At 36.8% G+C, this 21580-nt stretch overlaps 4 protein-coding genes across 4 annotated transcripts; 2 read left to right on the top strand and 2 right to left on the bottom strand.

Annotated features, from left to right (window-relative positions):
• The first annotated feature begins 1444 nt into the window (after positions 1-1444).
• On the top strand, positions 1445-3487 carry LOC137736759 (eukaryotic translation initiation factor 5A-2). Its single transcript, XM_068476018.1, has 5 exons — positions 1445-1686; positions 2433-2555; positions 2648-2704; positions 2833-2907; positions 3144-3487. Exons 1-5 carry the CDS (start codon positions 1564-1566, stop codon positions 3243-3245), a joined length of 480 nt encoding a protein of 159 aa, XP_068332119.1. The 5' UTR covers positions 1445-1563; the 3' UTR covers positions 3246-3487.
• A 731-nt stretch (positions 3488-4218) lies between these two features.
• Positions 4219-7401, bottom strand: LOC137736758 (isopentenyl phosphate kinase). Its single transcript, XM_068476016.1, has 11 exons — positions 7218-7401; positions 6637-6867; positions 6415-6512; positions 6257-6299; positions 5875-5936; positions 5713-5769; positions 5519-5554; positions 5357-5434; positions 4895-4961; positions 4737-4799; positions 4219-4614 (listed from the first exon to the last, which is right to left on the bottom strand). Exons 1-11 carry the CDS (start codon positions 7294-7296, stop codon positions 4412-4414), a joined length of 1017 nt encoding a protein of 338 aa, XP_068332117.1. The 5' UTR covers positions 7297-7401; the 3' UTR covers positions 4219-4411.
• A 4503-nt stretch (positions 7402-11904) lies between these two features.
• Positions 11905-15206, top strand: LOC137736992 (probable WRKY transcription factor 3). The gene is made up of 4 exons (XM_068476329.1): positions 11905-12449; positions 13292-13995; positions 14093-14254; positions 14426-15206. Exons 1-4 carry the CDS (start codon positions 12009-12011, stop codon positions 14694-14696), a joined length of 1578 nt encoding a protein of 525 aa, XP_068332430.1. The 5' UTR covers positions 11905-12008; the 3' UTR covers positions 14697-15206.
• Positions 15207-15326: 120 nt separating this feature from the next.
• LOC137736993 (protein ENHANCED DISEASE RESISTANCE 2-like) lies at positions 15327-20469 on the bottom strand. Its single transcript, XM_068476330.1, has 10 exons — positions 20198-20469; positions 18044-18356; positions 17591-17674; positions 17242-17487; positions 17007-17145; positions 16756-16918; positions 16524-16652; positions 16236-16430; positions 15848-15970; positions 15327-15759 (listed from the first exon to the last, which is right to left on the bottom strand). The coding sequence occupies exons 2-10, from the start codon at positions 18315-18317 to the stop codon at positions 15649-15651; spliced, it is 1464 nt and encodes a 487-aa protein (XP_068332431.1). The 5' UTR covers positions 18318-18356; positions 20198-20469; the 3' UTR covers positions 15327-15648.
• Positions 20470-21580: the final 1111 nt, after the last annotated feature.

Here is a 21580-nt window from a genome sequence, read left to right as displayed (position 1 = left end):
TCAAACCGAACCGAACCGAATCTGACCGGTTCGGTTTCGGTTTTTGAGGCTCGGAAACCGAACCGAACCGAACCGAACCGATATATATATATATAATTTTTTTGAATATTTATAAATAGTTTAGTCATACAATCATAACAAAACAGAACCTATTGCCAAGTTGGTTTCAGTGAAACTTTACAAGCATGGAGGCATGGGTTCGAACCCTCATGCCTCCAGGATTTGTGAGATTTTTTTTAATTTTTTAATCTTTTTAACAAAACAACCCTAACCCTCCTCCTCCTTATTTTTCATTCCGCCTAGCCTATTAATATGAATGTGAACTTTTATATTTCCTTTTTTTTTTTTAATAATTTTGGAGGGAGAAAGAAAAAAAAAAAAAAAAAAAAAAAAAAAAAAAACCGAAAAAAACCGAAACCGAACCGAAAAAAACCGAACCGAAAAAAAACCGAACCGAAAAAAACCGAAAAAAATTTGAACCGAACCGAACCGAACCGAAATTTCGGTTCGGTTTCGGTTTTGAGAAAAAACCGAACCGAAAAAAACCGAACCCAGCCCTAATGACCTTTACATCCCAGCCATGCTACGTGATAAGAGTCCCAACGCGAACTATGTTGTTTACTTCCAGATCATTGCATCCCATTTATCTTGGATAAGAAAAAGCCAAGATAATTCACATTAAAAGATAATTATTATGATAATCATAATATTATCCTTTAATAATAACAAAATTATATTCGTTTTTCTATCCGACAGTTGAAAACTATACCCACTCAACGACATTGATTGCACGGGCTGATGGTGTAAATTTGGGTCAAAACACTTATATAACAAAGTATTCGTTAATTTTTTTGAACCCAATTAGATGTTTTAAACATTTCCGATTTGGCTAATATTTTGCAAGGATGATCTATGAGTTGCAACTTGAAAAATAGATGGTTTAGATCGTTAAAGTTCAATATAGTGTAGATCTCATAACTAATCCTCATTTTTATAAATTAAAAAAAAAAAAAAAAAAAAAAAAGATCTTTTTCTTTAAAGATTTCCTAGCGCATCTGAGACGTTTGTGACTTGTCCCATGGCTGACTAGAAGTTGGGCCAAATTGTATGGTTTCATTGTTGGCCGGCCCATAATAGGAGCCGAAAAAGGATAAAAAGAAAAAAAATTAAAAAAACAAAAATGGAAAGACAATGTGTGTGCAGGTGCAAAATAAAACATCCGAGGACGAGAAGAGCAGCCCACGTGCTAAATCCGCATTCGCGCGTCAACCATACGCAACAAATGATATTTTAATCAGTGCAAAGTCAAGCAATCCAACGGTGGACAGCGACCCTCACAGTCACAGCATCTTTTAAACCAAAAAATAAAATAAAATATAAAAAGTATTTGAAACCAGAAGCCGTAGAGAGCTCGTCCTCTTCCCATTTTCTTCCGAAATATAAATGCCCTCCATCACTTCTAACCCTTTCTCCGAGAAATTTTTGGTTGTGACGGGAATCGCCTCCCCTCCATCCTCTCTCTAGCTTTCTCTCTCTTATCTGTCAGAGCGAACAGAACCAGCCATGTCGGACGAGGAGCACCACTTTGAATCGAAGGCCGACGCCGGAGCTTCCAAGACCTATCCTCAGCAGGCCGGTACTATCCGCAAGAACGGTTACATTGTCATCAAGGGCAGGCCATGCAAGGTTCGATCTCTCTCCTGTCTCCTTGATTTTCTTTCGATCTGCATGTATTTTAGGGCTCTGATTTCAGATATTCGCGGGATTTCGTTCGATCATTATATTTGTTTGCATGCCGTATGGATTTGTTGATGAATTCTCTCTCCTGTGCAGGATTATGATCGGTACTTCTTTATTGAGATCGGAGTTTATTTTTTACGATTTTGTTTCTTCTTACTGATTAGATAGTGTTGAGCTGATCAATTATGTATGAAATTATTTGAATTTGATTTGTTACTGTTACTGATTGCTGCTATCTACCTGTAACTGATAATAACTATGCACTTATATACATAGATACATACACGTATATACATACACATATATATATATATATGTATACACAGGCATACATGCACAAACGTATACATATACACAGATATACACGCGCACACACGTATATATGCGCGCATACACACACAGATATATAGCTGATGTCTTGAAAATATCGTTCTAAGCTGAGCTTTGATTGCATCTTCACTGCTATGTCTGAATAATTTTTAATTTTTGTTTACGTTTTCAGTTTTTGTTTTTGTTTTGTGGCTGTCCGTTGTTAGGGAGTGAATGTATTTGTTGAATCGATTGTGTAAGGTCGTCTCGTTGATGGTATTATATCAGTTTGGATTTATGTTGGTGGCTGGGATATGAACATGAAAGAACAACCAACTAATGGAATGTTGTCGGTCTGCTCTTTCTTTTGTCTTTTGTCACAGGTTGTGGAAGTTTCCACCTCCAAGACTGGAAAGCACGGTCATGCCAAGTGCCACTTTGTCGGTATCGACATCTTCACTGCCAAGAAGCTTGAGGATATTGTTCCGTCTTCCCACAATTGTGATGTACGAACCTCTTTAAGTTTGTTTGATTTATACGTAAGCACGTCGTTTGTTTCTTTCGTTGGTATATCAATGTTTGTATCTTTGTATTGTAGGTTCCACATGTCAACCGTACTGACTACCAGCTGATCGATATCTCTGAGGATGGATTTGTAAGACTGCACTTTCGTTTGCTGTTATAAGATTCATTGATTTCATTGTATGTTGCTTGTTACTTGGATGTTCCCACTAGTTTACAATGCTTAGCCTGACTTGAACCGTAATCTGTTGCATACTGAAGGTGAGTCTGCTGACTGAGAATGGTAACACCAAGGACGACCTGAGACTTCCAACCGATGACAATCTGCTTACGCAGGTTAGTTTTGTAACATGGCCCCTGTAACATTCGCCTCTTCCACTTAGTTTGAATGGGATAGTGTGCCTGTACATGTCTGTTGGGCCTTCAATTGTCTATGCTGTTTCTTCCCCTTTTTATTGTTCGACGCAGTTTAAAACATCTTTCCTTTGCTTAACTACTGTTATAATTATGTTTCCTGCTGGTTATTAACCCTGTAGAATCTTAATTGGTTATTTTCTTGGTATTTTATGCAGATCAAGGATGGGTTTGCAGAGGGGAAGGATCTGGTTGTTTCTGTCATGTCTGCTATGGGAGAGGAGCAGATTTGCGCCCTGAAGGACATCGGTCCCAAATAGATGCCCTTCGTTCTTCGGGAACGTTAGCTTTCAGATATAAATTGGAACGGTAAATAGAAACATTGGGGTCACCCCTTTCAGGAACTACTGTTCTTGATTAGAGGTGGCCTTGGGTTACAAGTTAATGTTGCCATTAATTAGCGTGTCGTTATCAATATTTTTGTTATGTTACTGTTCCGAATCATGCCCCCAATTTCATGGTATTGGCAAGAGTTATATTGAAGACTGTATGGTACCTCTCACTTGTTCTTGGTTCGAAATTTCACGGTACGGATTCTTCTTGTTGCATTGTGTTTGCCTGCGTTAAATGACTCTACCAAATAATCGACAGTGAGCCTGGTGTCTTAAGCACCAAATTGAACTGTGATTGTGGTTTTACGGTACGTTATTACCCTGCTGTCGTGCAACCGAGTCGGTTTATTTCCGGTTGGTTGTTTTCCTTTGGTAACTTGATGGTCTGTTCGGTGTTATGGTGCTGGTTTGGAACTACCCATCTCGCTGCAAACCCGGCACGAGGAGTTTCCAAAACATTTGACTCTTCATCCATTCCAATATAAAGGATTCGTCAATCAAATAATAGGTAGTAAATGGTCATTTTGACAATAAATGAATTGCTAGGTGTAAAATATTTATTCTCGTCAGACTAAATCCCAACTAAAATAACAAGAGTTTGGACGATTTTGACCTAGTTACTCTTCGGAATGGAGTGGAAGAAGAGGAGATTCTTGAACAAGAAAATGATCTAATGACTTCAAAAAAAATTGAACAAGGAGTGGTTTCAGGTGAAATTCTTATGTACGGTTTTGTAGAGTGATAGTAAGGATGACTTATCTAGCAGTTTTTTCACTATTACCCCCAAAAAAACCACCGTGCCTTTGTTAAAATTACGAGAGTACGCTTAACCTCTGAATTTGAAATCACTCATTATATACCTAGTTTTGAGGACCGATGAATCATAAACGACCAGAGTTGATTGGCCTGTCGCAGCGGCCGATGAATTTGTTTTTACTTCAAACAATCAATTGTCTGATCTTGTATCGAGCCAGTTCATAGAATCTTAAGTGGTTAACATCCATGTCTTCTCCAAACGCCGATTCCTTTCTTGTGTTGGTCTCCGAATGTTTACGTTTAACACCTCGATTGTTCATAACAGCAAAAGTGATCGATCATTCATTCGAAAACCGGATTGCCGTTCCAAGCCAGTCATCTGGAATGCTGCCTTTCAATTCTCCACTCAATGCCCTCAAAGCATCGGTGGTTGCTGCCTTCACAATGTACACATCGATTCCGAGTTTTGCAATCGCCGCAGCTTCCGATATCTTGGTCAGCATTCCGCCTGTTGTATCATGGGCTGCCGCTTTTGTCTCAACTGTTGTCATGACACACACATTACAGATGCTAGTAACTTGAACAAATTCGGGATCAATTCCCATTTTGGCACAGCCAACAATAACGAAAATAAAGCTCGTAACGTGTTGGGTTCATTCGCACCTTGCTTATTCATGTTCTCAAGTGTTGGGCTCACGATCGACCAGCTCCCATCTTTAGCCACAGCTACAGTTGACAAACTTTGGATAAGACAATGCAATTCGACGAATAAAAACAAAACTCCATTTCTGTGCAAAGCCAGGATTAGTAAGACTGCTTACCGATTTCTCTCAAGAGTACTGCATTTGGTACCGACGGTGGACGGTCATAAACCCCAAAAACATCAGTCTTAAATCCACATTAAATAGAAAACAAACGTAGGATGTTTATCAACTCATATCAAATGGTAATTTCCTACCTATCTGACCCCAACTGGTTGGACTCTGTTTTTCTTCGAGATGTCTAATCTCGGATGCTTTATGGAAGGACAATGCATTCTTACTCTCCTAATGCAGGTATTGAGTTTGAGACAGTGGACAGATTACCACTAGTTCACTTTTGCCTGTGAAGTTTGCTAAAGCAACTGGTTTAGCATTGGTCTCCTACAAAGACAAATGCGAATTTATTGGCCTCAAGTAACTTTTAAGACATTTCTATCAACTATCAGGTTGTGCAGTGTGTTCCAAAGTCTTTTCCCAAAATACAAATGCATGAAACTTTCCATTTGGGGACAGTGTGGATACGAGAAAAACAACAAAGTTAGGCTTCAAGTGCGCTGCAAGGTGACTAATGATGACATCTCCACTCAATATGGTACAGTCCTGATTAGGCAAAGCGATTAACAAAGCATCAGTACAAGTCTAATATAAGCAATAAGCTAGTGAACTTCTATAAGAGAGACCAACCAGTAACTCATCGAGCACAGCATCTCCATGCAAAACCTAGGAAGCGTATAGCAATCAACATTAATCACCGAGGGAAAGATGAGAAGAAAAACAGAAACCAACAGCACGTATAAATCATTCATAGCACAAAAGGAGGCAGTTCAAAACACGTAAAATACAGAATGATAGGAAGAATGATAATAATACGAACTTACAGGTACCAAACCAGATTCAATAGCCTTGGCCACTGCAGACAAATCAGCTGAAGCTATCTGCAGGAAGAGAAAACTTACATCAATAAAGGAAAACTAACAAAAAGGACAGAGAACATAAAATAACATTGGGATCAAAGCATTTATCGGAAACAAGCCACCGACATTTCTTTCACGGGTTGACCATCCACATGAAAATGGAGACATTCCAATGGAAGGGATACCCTCTGGAAGGAAAACACATAACAATATTCATGAACGTGAAAGCGGGGTGCATTTAAGATCTTAAGCAGATAATAGCATGAAATCATGATAGTGAAATAATAGTTTCATGCAGCTTTGAGAGCCAAACAAAATTGACAAATACGGATTGGTCAAGTAAACTAAAGAACTTACAAAATTCTTCATCCGCTAGCTAATAGTATCTCTGATGCATTAGATGCATTGTTAATTTAAAACTGCGAAAGCTGGTTTTTCCTTTGAATCTGTCGATCTTTAGAAATATAGTTTGTATATGAAAACGTTTGTTAATAGGGTAGATTAATACCTCTGGCTAACGCTCTAACAATTTCAAGATTGAGCTTTGTAACCTGAAATAATTGAAATAAACATGAACATGAAAATGGAGGAATAATCCGAAGGAGACGAAAGCAAACTTAAAGCAAAGTCCATAGATGTGAAACGATCAACGAGGCAGAGTCTTACGGAGATGCGTGTGGCAACAAAACCAGCCTTTACAAGGGGTTGGTACAACCCACCTTTATGAACGCCCGATTTACTAGCTTGAAAATGCCCAAAAGAACCTGAAGCCACCATAGCACACAACATATTAGACGAATACATATCTTTAGAAATTAGTGAAAAGGCTACTTTGTATCTCAACAAACAAATCAAGTTCCAAGTGATGAAATAAACCAAGCAGCAAACCTGCTCCATGAACAACTATAAAGGGGCTGGGGTCCGCAACTGGCCGATGTTCAAAATCAAGTATGGCAGATGAAATTTCTGATTCTCCAGGTTGCTTGCTCCAATCCATCCCAAGAACCTCCCCAGAAGGCGACCCCGTAGCCATTGATTGCCTCAGCTGCGACGAAACCGTCTTGAGATTTGCTTCATTTATTGTCTCTAATTCGTTCTTGCAAGTAATTGCTGCACCTCCTGGACTAGGTAAAAAATCGTATTGTAACAATCTAAGACCAAAATACGAACAAATGATTACAAATGCATTTCATAATTTAGTTTTATAAACAACCATTCATCCAAACACCTCAGATTTTCCCAGGTTGAAACGAATCGGTTTTCCACAGTTTATATTAACAAAGGCTTAAAATTTATCAGCTGCCCATTAATCTAGCACACCAAAAGCACTTTTCTGGACCTCGTTTGGGCAATCAGCAGTCAGCGTAAAGATAGCTAGAAATGATCGAAATGAAAAATGCTCAATCACAAAAGCACAAATTCTGATGCAAATTGAATTCTACCAAAAAGGAATAAGTAGATTAACAGACCGAGTTTGACGATGCAGCGAATCTGCTTCGTGAGACTGACAGAAGCGCTTTGGAGATCTTTTGTGTTGGTCTCCTCCATCGTAAATTTGTGGGGTTTCCGGTACCTAAAGCTCTGAGTTTACTCTCTCAAAAGTTCTGGGTTTTTAGTTTCCAAAAAACAAAAAAAAGTTCTGGATTTTTTTACCCAAAAAAAAGTTCTGGGTTTCGTACTCGCAGTCGATGTCAATCTGGTGAAAACTCAAAAACCCCACCGCCGATGTTTTTTTATTTTATTTTTGTTTCCTTCTCTTTATTGTCACAGGGTTCTCGCGGGAAGACAACAAAAAAAGAAAAGACAAACTCTGTTTTCTACTTGGTGGAGAAAAAGTTAATTGTCATTGAACAGTTGGTTCAATAAACTCATCCTCTCCCGATCCTTGGAACATCTGTGAATCGAATCCGTTTATTGTAAATTATGCTGTCAGTTTTCGTCAAATATTATTTGCGTTCAATTTTAAATAAAAAAAATTTAAATGATTTTTTATGGCACGATGTAGTATAAACGAACATAATTAACTGATTTCCGAAATACTTATAAAAAGAATCCGAAAAGAATTCAGATTCGAATAAACTTGTCTTTATCTTAAATAGGTTACATGTGGTATAGATGTAAGACACGTAAGAAACTTGTGATCAATTAATATAAATATGTACACGTGTTACAACAAGATAGGTGGAAAATATATGCAAATTGTTTATCAACAACTATTGCCTTTGATATAAATTATGGCAGTTTGCTTAAAAAAATGTTAACATTTAAAACGAAGTTTTAGAAAATGTTTTTGTCAATATTTAACCATTAAATTGGAAATATCGACGAGATCTGTCGATTTTAGTGAAAATTTAGAGCTTATTCGATATCTCGTAAAGTTTAGACTTCAACTCATTTTTCATTTTTTTTTCCTTCTAATGTTTATGATATCTCACAAAAATATCAAACGTATTGAAAACAAATTTAAACACTGGTTGTAACAAAATCACGTGACATTATTGTGGGGCAACCAAAAATTTACTTGCTTGACTCTTTACTAAAATTTTCGTTCATGAAATTTGACACATCTAAAACACAAATAATCATGAAAATTACAAAAAATGAAAAAATGCGCAAGTCACGGTGTAATCTTTAGACGTGCATATTTTTCATTATTATTAACATTCAAAGACTGATTTTCAATATTTGTGAATAAAAAGATGAATTTATTGAATTTTGTATTGATGCAATTTGACCAAAACCAAATAGCACCTACATAATAACAATTAGCCACTGCATCGCTTGTATTTGACCCTAAAAAAGACGGTAGGTAATATATTAATTGAGTAAAACTTGACTCTAAATTAGGTGTCACAATGAAGAAGTAAGTTTTAAACTAGGGTTAATAGCAACTCTAAATAGAGCATATTTTTCAGTTTGTCCGAAACATAAGACAGAACATCATATGTTACTATATAAATAAAGAAATTTTTTTTTTTTCAAATGTCCCTCAATTGTGTTATATAACATATAATATTATATCCCGTATTTCAAAGATGCTAAAAAATCTCCCCTAATTACGTTGTAATGGTCAAGTTGTAACATGTTACGTGTGTATATGTGCAGTTTGGAACTGCGACTGTACGTGCCACAATACAACATTTGACAGCGCTCCTTTCCATAATTTTATTATATTATATGCCAACAAATTTCCAACACGTTTTGCTTTGTTTGGTGTCTGTATTTGCCTCAAACCATATTTTGCATGTGAAAGAATCTACATGATTAGCCATGCAATCTTATCTTGTGTTTTTATAATGTTCATTTGTCCTTTTATAGATACATCTGGTGAGTTGAATATTAATTACGTCGATTATTCATATTATAAGATATGAAATAATAAATCTAAATAACGATATTTTGATACACACAAGTTTCTTCTAATGACTTGTTGAGTATGGACTCGTTTGGAATATCTTTAAAATAATTCAAAGTGCTTAGCAAAATTTTTTCGGTTTTCAAAACCACTTGAAGTTCTTTGCTAAAATTCATTTACATTTTACAAAAAAATAATTTCAAAAATACTTTGACAAAAAAGCATTTTAAATCATTTTAAAAAGGAAACTTTCTTGAAAAGAGTTTGGGCTAAATTTATTTTAACAAAAAAATCATGCTATAACTTTATTTAATGAAAAAAATTAAATATTAATGAAAGACCCTTAAATTTTAATAAAAATGACAATATAACTTAAAGTTTAATGAAAATGACACAATTTTAATATAAAAAAATTAAAAGACTTGCCGCACGGGACCCCACGCGTCCATCACATACATTGTTTATTAAACTAAACACTATTTATGAAACATTGAACATTACTTATGAAATTGAATGCTATTTATCTGTCCAGTTTCGTAAATAGCGCCTAGTTCTTTGTCTACTTTCATAAATAGTGTCTAGCTCTTGGTCATTCTCATAAATAGTGCCTAGTTATTGGGTCGAGTTTCATAAATAGTGTATGGTAATGGTATAGTTTCATAAATAGTATCTATTTCTTGGTCCGGTTTCATAATAGTGCCTAATTATTGGTCCACTTTCATAAAGAGTGCTTAGTTATTGGTCATGTTTCATAAATAATGTCTAGTTCTTGGTCCAGTTTCATAAATAGTTTCCATCTATTGGTTTAGTTTTAGAAATAGTGCTTAATTATTGGTTTCCTTTCATAAATAATGTATACTTATTAATCCAGTTTCATAAATAGTGTGTATTTATTGGTTCAGTTTCATAAGGTTTAAAACTTACACCTTGTTTGGTCCTATAAAAGCATCAATTGTGCCGAAATCGATGAACCCATAAGTGATCATTTAAATCAAAATCTTGGGAAGCTTATATTCTCAATAATTATATTTAAAAACTAGTTTTAATTACCAAATTAAAATATTGGATACTATTTAAGTGGTGGGAAATTTTTCCTTATGCCCGTAACACAAGTGGTACATCATGTATCATTATGTAAGTGGTGGCAACTTTTATTTTTATGTTATTAATTTTTTAACACAAAAATCTCATCACTTGTATAAGGACACATGGTGTACCATCCCGTGTTCTGAAAACATTGAAAAATCTCTCGTCATCTTGACTACTATTGAGAAACAACATCACAAAAATAAAACTAGGGAATGTAATTCAATTTCAAGTCCTTTTCTTATTATAAGAAAAAAAAAAAACCAATGAGAAGAGCTTGAAAACTTTGAGTTGTAGCGAAATGAATAGTATCAGAATTGACTTTTTAGTGTAAAAATATGATTTTTCGTTAAAATGAACAGTATCGGGAGCTTTTCGTTAAAGTTCCTGAAAAAAAAAATCTATTAATGCAGCCGACAATGGGAGAAAAAAGTGGAGTGTGGAAAGAGAGAATGGGTGGGGGTGGTGTTTATGCAAGCATGGCCTTTTGACCAACTCCAAAGTAATTGGTAAATGAGGTTCCACAATGCGTACGGCAAGCAAAACATGAAAGATTTGTTGTATCAATTTATAAGAAACTTTAACAAATAACTTTAAATACTGTTAATTTTAACAAAAAAATCATATTTTTACACTAAAAAGTCAATCCTGGTACTCAAAGTTTTCAAGCCATTTTCATTAGTTTTCCTCAATTTATATGAGGGCACACGCCCAGCATAAGTTGGGTTCTCTATGTTTTTTCTATTCTTTTGTCTTTATCATTAAATAAAGTTAGTAGATAATTTTTTATTAAAATGTAAAAATTTGAAGCTATTTTTATTAGTTTTCATTTTTAAAAACAGTTTCAAACAAGTCATGTGTATTAAAAAAATAAAAAATAAAAAAATAAAAAAAAAGACATGGAGCACACCATAATGCAAGTACAAGTTTGGCAACATTAAACAGTAAGCACAAGAGAACTCAGAAGCAAACTATCCATAATTAAAGTAATTTGGAAATTAATTTCACTTTAATTAACCGCATAATCAGTCCATAGATATCATAGTACCATCGATAATCCGGATATCTAGCGACCGATTCTTTTTCTTCCCTTTCACTACCCCTTCATTTTCAAACTTGGAAGATGGAAATTTTGTAGTTACTAAAAGTCTCAGGGGCATCACCATCATTTCAAATGCCGATTGGATCGTGGGGGTGCAGTAGTTAGCAACTTTAGCTCCACCAACACCAAACAACCCAAAAGATAAAATAATAAATGAACCCCCAAAATTAAATAAAACCTAGTTTTTTTTTAATCAAAATGGTATTTGAAATTGTCATACATTTTTACTGGGATCTGTAAGATTTAAATTAAAAGAAGATTGCTCACCGTTAATTATTTTTTAACGTTTTGTGAAAAATTTCAATTAAATTGAAGCGAACACTAGTTCAAGTGAATGAGTTGATTTGACAAAAAAAATCCTTCAATTTAATGATGATTTTTTACGAAATGACCAAAATTGCAGTGGTGGACAATCGTAAGGATTTATTTTAAATCTTATAATGTAAAGTGATGAGTTACGTCAATTTTAAAAGATAATTTATTATTTAATTTTAATTTGTTATTTTAAAGGAAAATCAGGAAATGGCTTTTTGGTATGTGCGGCGTGGACTTTTTGCAGAATTTCAGATCCACAAATCCGAAAAATACCAAAACGAAACGGACAGACGCAAACTTCACACGGAAAGAAAGAAAGAAAGAGAAAACGAGAGTTTAAAGAGTTAGTTGAAGGAAATACTTTCTCGCCTTTGTCCCCCTTTGTTTTCGGATTTTGATCCAATGGCTGACAACCACGAGCAACAGTCCCCGCCGCCGCCCGGACCATCGCAACCGTCGAAGCCCGCAGCGACTCATCATCCTCCCCGCCCCACGATCACTCTCCCGCAGCGCACCTCTTTCGAATCAATCTTCAGCTCCGCCGGCGGCGGGAATACTGGGCCCGGTCTGGGCCTGGGGTTCAGCCCCGGACCCATGACTCTCGTCTCCAACTTCTTCTCTGACGGCGGTGACGACTGCAAGTCCTTCTCCCAGCTGCTCGCCGGAGCCATGACGTCTCCGTTGCCGAGGGCGCCCGGGTTCCAGCAGCTCGAGGAGCGAAATTCCGGCGACGGCGAAGGAAGTTCGGATTTCCGGTTCAAGCAGAACCGACCGCCGCCGATGTTTTCGGTCCCGACGCCGTCCGGGTTTCTCGACTCGCCGGGAATCTTCTCACCTGGTCAGGTACACCCCTCGTCAATCACTTCTTCCATTTATTTACTGAATTACTGTTACCATTGCTTGTATGCTTATCAGGGAGCTGGGATTTTTTTGAAAAGTTTACTTTTTTTTTTAATCCGATTTAGATATATATCTCGTCTTTAGTTACTGCGACAACTGAGAAATTAGTTACTCTTGGAAAATTAATTAAAATTTTGTTGAGAAAAGAAAGCAGTGAGTTAAATGGCGGCAAATTAAGGCAGAGGATTTGAGATTCTAAATTTAGTAACTTTTAGAGGATTTGAGATTCTAAATTTAGTAACTTTTAAAGGATTTGAGATTCTAAATTTAGTAACCTTTTGCCCCTTTTTTTGCCCTTTTGGCGGGGAAGGGGAATTTGCCAAATTCTGGGTTATTAGAATTGATTCACTTGTTTGTTAGGACAATTGGGTAAAAGCTACGTTAGTTGCACCGGAGTTGAAATCCGTCTTCCCGTAAATTAGACGCGGGTTAGGTCAATTGGCTAGTCTTGGTTCAAAACAGTTACCAAACAATTTTCATGTTTTCAGTTTTCCTAAAACAAAAATCGACTTGAAACTAGAAGCTGAAACGTTTTTTGGATTTTTAAGTTTTCGAGTTGATATTGTATTTTACACAAACATGCGGGAGTGGGGTTTGAACTTGGGTACAAGGGGCGGGCATACTGCAGTAACACGCATTTGCCTGGTTCCGGGTTCTTAGAATTGATTCACTCGTTTGTTAGGCAAATTGGGTAAGGGTACTCCAAAAGTACGCATATGAGACGAGTCTGCTTGGTACCACACTTATATTGGTTTCTTATGGTTGTGATTTATGAATTGTTGTAGGGACCCTTTGGAATGACACACCAGCAGGCCCTAGCACAGGTCACGGCTCAGGCTGCTGCACTCTCCCCATCCTTTTTCAATTTCTCAACTGAGTATTCAACATCTTTCTCGACAGCACCCGCCACAGCTTTGACACAGCCTCCATCCTCTACTTCCGATACAACACCACCCCAAGAGATACTGTCTGGAACACCTGACTCTGCCGTTGCGACAAAAGAATCATCTGACATTTCCCTTTCAGATCAGAGATCCCAACCGTCTTCATTTACTGTCGATAAGCCTAATGATGATGGTTACAATTGGCGGAAGTATGGACAGAAGCAAGTGAAAGGTAGTGAATTTCCTCGAAGTTATTACAAGTGTACCCATCCAAATTGTCCAGTAAAGAAGAAGGTTGAACGCTCGATTGAAGGACAAATAACTGAAATTATTTACAAGGGTGAGCATAATCATGAACGTCCTCAGTCCAAGCGTCCCCTGAATGGAAATAGTCGGGCAAATTCTGACTTAGCTTCCCAAGTTCATGGTGGGAATTCAAACAAACCAAAAGAAGGGACAGGTCCTTATTCAATGTCTAAGAAGCGTCAGGAATCCAGCCAAGCAACACATGAGAATTTATCCGGGACAAGTGACAGTGAGGAAGTAGAAGATGCTGAAACCAGAGTTGATGAGAAAGATGAAGATCAACCTGACCCCAAGAGAAGGTAGATATTTTATCTTGATAAGCATATGCACATGCTTGCGGGCATTATGCTCCTTGTTTGTCATGTATTCTTAACAAAATTAACTGTTATTTTCCAGAAACACCGAGGTCAGGTCAGAAGCAGCGGCAGCTTCTACACATCGGACTGTGACAGAGCCTAGAATCATAGTACAGACAACCAGTGAAGTCGACCTCTTAGACGATGGTTACAGGTGGCGAAAGTATGGGCAAAAAGTTGTCAAGGGCAATCCTTATCCACGGTAATACTGTTTTTCAATATTTCTAAACTTAGTGTTATATACAGTTTTCTTCCATTGATGTCACGATGTTTTCATTTTTATGTTGCCTAACGTATTCAATCAAACGGTTATATTCCTTCTTGTATGGGTTGGTTTAAAAATTTCCTGATTTGTCTTTGCTGCATTTTACAGGAGCTATTACAAATGCACGTTCCCTGCATGTAACGTACGGAAGCATGTAGAGAGAGCCTCAACAGATCCTAAAGCTGTCATAACAACATATGAGGGCAAGCATAATCATGATGTACCAGCTTCTAAAACCAGCAGCCACTACACAGGCAACAACAATGCATCGAATTTAAGATCAACGAATCCAGGAAATGGGAAGGTTAACCAGATGGATCTTAGAAACAGGGACCAACAGCCTATAGCAAGTTTACGTTTAAAAGAACAAATAACATAGTTTGGGTTGTACCGAAAAAAAGAAAAAAAAAAACCCCCCATAGTTTCTGTGAGTTTCATCAATCAGGAAAGAAAGCAGGAGCCGGAGAACTTGAAATTTCCACAAAGCAGGCAAAATTTGTAAGTTATCGTTGCCCGAATCTGTTGCTCACTATAGGCTGTAGATTTGATCAAGGCCCCCTGTTCCCCAATTGCCAATGTACAAAGGAAAGAGGTAGTTATGGAAAAGATAAAAGAAGTCGGGTCAAATTTTTTTGTTGCACGTAGACTAGTTAACAAGCATACTGTGTTGAAATTTACAACTTCTGTGCATTCTTTTGTATATGTAAACAGTGATGTAATATGATTATTTACGCTTGCGTTTGGTGATATAGTATCGATGTTTGAACCGAAACTCCTTCAAAATTACTTCTACTTTCTGGTTGCCTATTTCTGTTTTGTACTGCTCTTTTTGTTCTTGCTCGGTAGTCCTTTTGCGGACATGTGATAGAATTCTGTACATGTGGGTGACAAGGGAGTATTTGTTGCTGTGCCAACGCACACCAATCTTTGCACATCTGACGTTGTTGAACAAAACCTTGTGCTAATCAACGATTAATCGATGGCATGTACAAGAAAAAGCCCTAATCCGTTTCTTAAAGCCCTTTACGTCCTCATTCTTATAAGCTTTATCGCCGTGATTAGATACGAGTTACAGATCTAATGGCCGAAGACGGATAGGAAACGCATGGTTTTAACTAAAACGAATAGCGTACAGATACAGATGCCATTTTGTACAAGATCAGTAGTACTGCATTTGCAGTTCATGTCTCTGTATTCCTTTTCTTGCACCATCGAACTAGGTCGAGGCGACCGAATGTTAACAAAACGTGGCATTGGCTTGGTGTTTTGGCCGGAATTATATACTTTTAAAGTGCAAACCCTCCAGGATACAGGTGAGATGCCCGTCCGAGTTAATCGTCCATAGTTACGAGAGTCGGAATTTGACCATGGTTCACAAATTCAATCTTGTTCAAGCGCAGGCAGCACAAGACTTGCTCTGGCAGTTCCTCTTGTTTTTGTGCCTGCCAACACCGTCAAACAAAACTCAAACTCACAGAAATGCAGGATGCACATTTACTGTTACAGTAAATGGTAAGTTTGTGAGTTTACCTGGATTGTTAATCCCAAATCAAGTACCCCATTCTTCAAAGTCTCTCTGAATGATTCAAGTCCTTTCCTGGATATGTAGCTAAACCTATGTATATCTAGGTCAATCTCAAAGTAATTAGGTCCCTGCCAAATAAATTACAAAAAAAAAAAAAAAAAAAAAAATGTTAGTTTAATGTAAAAACCGAAAAAAACTTCGGTAAGAGAGCCTGACCACATGGCCCGTCAAACACTCTCACAAAGAGTTAGACCCCTGTGCATGGGAAATTGTACCCATGTGAGGTCCGTTTCTTTATGAGAGTGGCATAACCAACCGCGTGATCAGGCTGCCCTACATAAGTGTTTCTCCTAATAACATGGAACTAGAAAGAGTTCATCGTTTTCATTTTACCCTGAAGAAATTGTGTTGAGGGCGTGACAGAACTGGCTTATCATTGTAAGCATGTATGAGCTTCCTTTCAGTAGAACTCAACTGGAGGTCATCTGGATTGACCAATCCAGCCATGATCTTTAGCCTTTCCCTGAAAGGAACCACAGACTCCTTTGCAAACCCTTTCACCTTCTCAGTCTCATCCTCAACAAATTTCTGAGACAGAAAAACAAAACGTTGTTAGTAAATCCGTCTTCTTTGCGCCCGGATCAAAGATGTGGGAATCCGAAACTTCACGATGAAATTTACCCTGATGCTGTCTTGAAACTGAGGTGATATCTCTTTTTCAAAGTTTTCATTCACTTTGAAATATAGCACAAGACTCATGCCTTCCCCATCGCATTCACCGAGGAACATTGTTGTAGGATAAGTAGGCAACTGCAACAACAACAACAACACCAGAATCAATGCCCCCGAAAACACAACGAAAACTGATCTGCGGTAAATTATTTTGAGATATGGAGGGAGATAGACAGAGTACCTGGATGTTAACAATGAGGAGGGAAGGAACTTTGTCATGTGGTTTTACAGAAGGAAGCTCAAGATGCTGAGCAATGTGATCTCTCTTTCGCGGGCAGATGAACAAATTGACACCAATTGGTACGTACGAGCTGCAGTTTGGAGCCGGGTACTTCAGTTTATCTCTGCACATTTCCACAATTTCATCCTTAGACAGCGGAACTCAATGACGAAAACAAAACAAGATTAGTAACAGGAAAACAAGCAATATACTTGAAGTAATTCTCGCCGCGGAGCTTGAATACTGAGGGTGGAACTGGAGACCAGGATCCCGGTGCTGGCTTCTCTTCCGTTGAGCAAGGGATTCGAAGTCCTGCTCTTGGACGGAATAAGTACTTCTGATCGGACGCACCTGTTCATCCATTGTCGCACATTTAGTATTGTAGCAGAGACCGATAAATTGTTACTTGGATTCTAACTTCAAATTTTGATCACATTTACTACTTACTTTTCCTTTCGCTGTCGTCAACGGATTTCCTCTTATAAGAAAGCATGATCACCGCCGCGGGGTTCTTCTGATTCTTGTCGTTGAAACTCACTTGGGTTTTCTCGACAGAATGGCGTGCATTTCCATCTATCTTTAGATAACTTTCGTAGAACCCTTCGTACTTACATCCATTATCGACAATGCATGATGCAGTTTCATACTGCACCAGTTGAGTATTTGGGATGTTCCCTGCTAAAGGAAACCCATCTGGCACCCAAAAAACAAAGAACTAGTTTTCGCCACCGAAAATTCACAACTGCCACAAAAAAGGAAGGATTAAAATTTACTGGTGATTTAAGTGCGTTATTACCTCCATGCACACTGCAGAAATCGTCTTCTGAATCAGATTCCATCATGCTTAGTGAGTCAAACCATGCTTCCCCTGGGCCTTTCCCTACACGAAGTTGTAATCTGTACGGTCAGATGTCACTCAACACGAAAAACTCGGGAAATATATAGATAGAACTTTTCGCAAATCTTCGATCAAAAATATACTTTTTACCCTAAAAAGACACTAAACATGTTATGAAACACGTTTTATCGTCCATTTATTGTTTGTTTAATGTCCCTGTAGTGAAAAAGTTCATATATGATATGACTGAAGAAGTGAAGATTTATACGTAGTTCTATGTATATTTCCCAAAAGTATTTGAAGTAAGATGGGTTCTGTTGGTGTTAACTTTTCATGATGCTCCATTTCTGGTGATAAAAAAACCAAAACACGAAATGTTTATCAAACGGGTCTTAAACATTTGAAACATACCGCCATTTGCATCTATTTGACTGTGGTTCCACTGAAGCTGAGTGAGATGAAATGTTCCATTAGAAACCTCAGATCTCTTGCAGGTTGTTGCAGCACCCTTCTCGAAGTCAAGATGCACAAACTCACTCACAGACTGTCTTTTAGGCGCATCGGGAATGGCAGCGGAGGCAACCTTCTTCGTTTTCCTCCCCTTACTCCGGCGTTTGCCGGATCTGTGGACCTTCTTCTGATGAGCTTTGATAGTTTCATGTGGTCTTGAGTAACAAACGCCCATGGCAGCTAAGTTTCTTCAAGTAATGCAGATAAACTTAACCTGCAAGGCAAATATAGAACTCCGGTTTTAGAGCAAATACTGGAGTCCCGACTCGTTCGGTGACTAGGACGAAGGTTCTAAATCAAGCTAGACTCTAGTCAGAAGGCGGACTAAGGCTAACACCTAAGCAGCTAGGGGTGATTTAGGCAGACACCTAGGAGGACTAGACGAATTTAAGTAGATATATTATATTTTGTGTGAATAAGTATATGTTTATACTTAACATATATATAATTTCATCGTAAACTACAAAATAGAATAACATATATATTATGAAGTATTGGAATATAAGGAAAAACATGGGAAACAAAAATATAATATGTGTTCGTTTAAGTATTTAATAAGTCTGTTACAGTTTATTGAAAGAAAGAAAAATACAAAATGAAAGTTATCTATTTTCTGTCTAAGTGAGTCGCAACCTAAGTGGATGTCTAGGCGGTTTAGAAGGGCGCCTCAGCAGGTCTAGACACTCTTACTTACTTTTCAAACGCTTAGGTATTAATTGGGATAGTAGCCAATCGTCTAATGCCTAGACTGAATCTAAGCAGCGCTAGATGAAATTTTTTAGAACAGTGGCTATGATTGGATTGTACTAGATAACTCTGTATAATACAGAGCAAGTTTGAATATGCAAATTGACTTTGACGATGAATGGAGTTCTAAGTAGATGGGATCTGCATTAATGTGGAATCTAACATTTTTTCCTACAAAGACGTATTGAAGTTGGCATGGCCCCAATCAGTCCAATCAAATTATAAACATACAATTAATGCACAAGTTTTTCTTTTAAATTTTTAGAATATATGCATCCACTGAGAAATTTTGTACTAGAGAGGCTAATATATTGCAAACATTCAAAATAAAAAATAGTTTGTTTTTCAATGCTTGCATGAAAACTCAAGACTACCCAATATTTCTTGACAAATTCTCGATAGAACCAACAAAAAGTAATTATGCCTATTCACGTGATGCGTGTTTGATACTTACCGAGTTTTCCTTCCCTAAATATTGATATCGGTTGTTTTTTTTGTAGAAATTATGAAAAGTTGCAGTGGAGTAGTATATTAACTCATTCAAATTTAGTTTAAATTAGAAAAGTTTGAAATTTACAATAAATTTATGTAGTGAATCAAAAAACATCATCAATATTCAGTGGTTTTCTTAAATCTCACCACTTCACCCTCCTTTCCATATTCATCCTTGATTTTTCGAGTATTTCGACGAAAATATTGACAATTTCGTAGATATTTTAACCAATACTGCTAACAACTAACAATTTAACCCTTAATACTATCATTTATTAAAAAAAAAAAAAATTACATACTCAGGTTGGAATTCTTTCGGAAATATTCTACCTGCTAAGATTTTATGTTTTAACAAACAAAAAATGGAACATGAAATATTGGAAAAATAAGATGGGAAAAACTAAGCTAAAAGCAAAATAATACAAGAAATAAATTCGAGTCACCATCAGTCATGAATCATGATAGAAAAGACGAGGGCTGATAATTTGAAAACCAAGTTATGATGTTAGATGAATTAAATTCACTTCATCGAGTGGTAGGAAGAGAGTAGTTGCAATGTGTTAATGATTCATGAATACATTAAAACAAACACTAAATGCGTAATTAAGCGTGACAGAAATTCTATGTGTATCACGTCATTTTTTATTTGTACCAATAACATGAATTATTTAAGAATAGACTTGTGTTTCATAGCCGGACAACGACGCATGATTGTAAATTATGAGGAAATGAAAATAATTGCATGCAGAGAGAGAGAGAGAGAGAGAGAGAGAGAGAGAGAGAGAGAGAGAGAGAGAGAGAGAGAGAGAGAGAAACCTGAGAAAGGGTTAAGGTATCGATTAATATTCCGGCATGAAAAAAAGAAGAGGAAACCGTCGTTCCTAGGTGAGGAACTCGGCCTCCTTCCCTTGAAACTTGCTCTGTTTTTCTCTCTGCCTCTCTGTTTTCGATCAACTTAAAAGTTTTTTGCTTTAAATCCAAACAAAAAAAACAGAGATTATAAATTCAGACAAGACAGAACACAATGCAGAGGAACAGAGGAAGGAAAGGAAGACGGGTTCCGCTGTGTCCGGATCCAATTTTCCTAAGTCTCCTCCTCTCTGTGTTTCCTATGTTTTCGTCCCCTTTTTTATCTTATATTTTCTTTTTTTGGGTTGCCTTCTTTATCTTAGTTGGCTTTCGAGTTGGTGGCATACCTTAATTTGACATTGTTTTTTGGGTGGGAATTATGTCTCAGGGTGTTAGATAACCATATATTTAGATTTACTATTTTGCTTGGATTTTGGGTTTTTTATTTTTTGGATTAAGTTTTCAATTTGAATAAAAGTAATTATTATTTTTATTCATTCTGTTTGTTTCTTGTTGTTTGATTTTATTTTCTTTATTCTAATTAGTGGTCAAATATAAGTATCGAGTATGCGTATGAAGAAAGAGTGTTGAAATCAGTTTTGTTTTAATAACCATAGACTTAGCTACAATTAATATATATATATATATATAAATAAATAAAGTGAATTACCCAATTTGTAAACTAAATATGTGCATATTTTGACTTTTAAGCATAGATTGAAGCATTTTTAATCGAAGCAAGTATGCTTATGTGAGCAATAACTAATGCAATTGAAATCTTGATTCGATTGTGCTCCAAAGTTTTATAATACCAATTATGAAAGAAATTAAGGCTTGATTAGGGTAATATTCATACCAAATGAAAGTAGCATACAATTGGAGTCTAATAAGATTAAAAAATACGAAATTCATACTTTGATGAGAGTAGTCTTACGAGTCACATGATCAGACTGGCATACTCAAGTTTGTTTCAATCAACAAAACTAAGGATCCATGATTAGTAGATACATATGTAAAAGAATTAAGTTCAAAAATGCATATGAGTTCGCAATGCAGGATGCAGATAAGAAGGAATTGTTACTGTATATGAACAGTTGGGAGTGCGGGAAGGTCGCCATCGATGGCAGAGTGGTGATTGGAAAAGGTAGACACTGAGTTTATTTTTTTGTGCACGTCCAGATGCGAATAGGTCGGCTGAGACAAGTGACTACTGACCAATACCGCGACTGTTCCACCATATAAGACACCACCAAACTCTTAGTTCTTATTTCAAACTATTGATTGTTGAACCCCCCCACTTCTTCAATAATATGATAAATGTGATTGATTGGTAACTATTACCTAGGATTA

Source organism: Pyrus communis, chromosome 6 (genome assembly GCF_963583255.1).
Source record: "Pyrus communis chromosome 6, drPyrComm1.1, whole genome shotgun sequence".
NCBI classification, from domain to species: Eukaryota; Viridiplantae; Streptophyta; class Magnoliopsida; order Rosales; family Rosaceae; genus Pyrus; species Pyrus communis.
Note: the sequence above shows the minus strand (reverse complement) of the source record. Positions and strands in the feature narration are given on the sequence as shown.

Excerpts from the sequence above, each read along its gene's own strand:
- LOC137736992 (XM_068476329.1), top strand. The coding sequence starts at position 12,009 with ATGGCTGACAACCACGAGCAACAGTCCCCGCCGCCGCCCGGACCATCG. Across the intron at positions 13,996-14,092 it reads CAACCTGACCCCAAGAGAAG|AAACACCGAGGTCAGGTCAG; the intron begins GTAGATATTTTA and ends GTTATTTTCCAG. Across the intron at positions 14,255-14,425 it reads AAGGGCAATCCTTATCCACG|GAGCTATTACAAATGCACGT; the intron begins GTAATACTGTTT and ends TGCATTTTACAG.
- LOC137736758 (XM_068476016.1), bottom strand. The coding sequence starts at position 7,296 with ATGGAGGAGACCAACACAAAAGATCTCCAAAGCGCTTCTGTCAGTCTC. Across the intron at positions 6,868-7,217 it reads TCGCTGCATCGTCAAACTCG|GAGGTGCAGCAATTACTTGC; the intron begins GTCTGTTAATCT and ends TACCTAGTCCAG. Across the intron at positions 5,770-5,874 it reads GGTCAACCCGTGAAAGAAAT|ATAGCTTCAGCTGATTTGTC; the intron begins GTCGGTGGCTTG and ends CTCTTCCTGCAG.
- LOC137736993 (XM_068476330.1), bottom strand. The coding sequence starts at position 18,317 with ATGGGCGTTTGTTACTCAAGACCACATGAAACTATCAAAGCTCATCAG. Across the intron at positions 17,146-17,241 it reads TGACGACAGCGAAAGGAAAA|GTGCGTCCGATCAGAAGTAC; the intron begins GTAAGTAGTAAA and ends ATGGATGAACAG. Across the intron at positions 16,919-17,006 it reads CGCGGCGAGAATTACTTCAA|AGATAAACTGAAGTACCCGG; the intron begins GTATATTGCTTG and ends GGAAATGTGCAG.
- LOC137736759 (XM_068476018.1), top strand. The coding sequence starts at position 1,564 with ATGTCGGACGAGGAGCACCACTTTGAATCGAAGGCCGACGCCGGAGCT. Across the intron at positions 2,556-2,647 it reads CGTCTTCCCACAATTGTGAT|GTTCCACATGTCAACCGTAC; the intron begins GTACGAACCTCT and ends TTTGTATTGTAG. Across the intron at positions 2,908-3,143 it reads ATGACAATCTGCTTACGCAG|ATCAAGGATGGGTTTGCAGA; the intron begins GTTAGTTTTGTA and ends TATTTTATGCAG.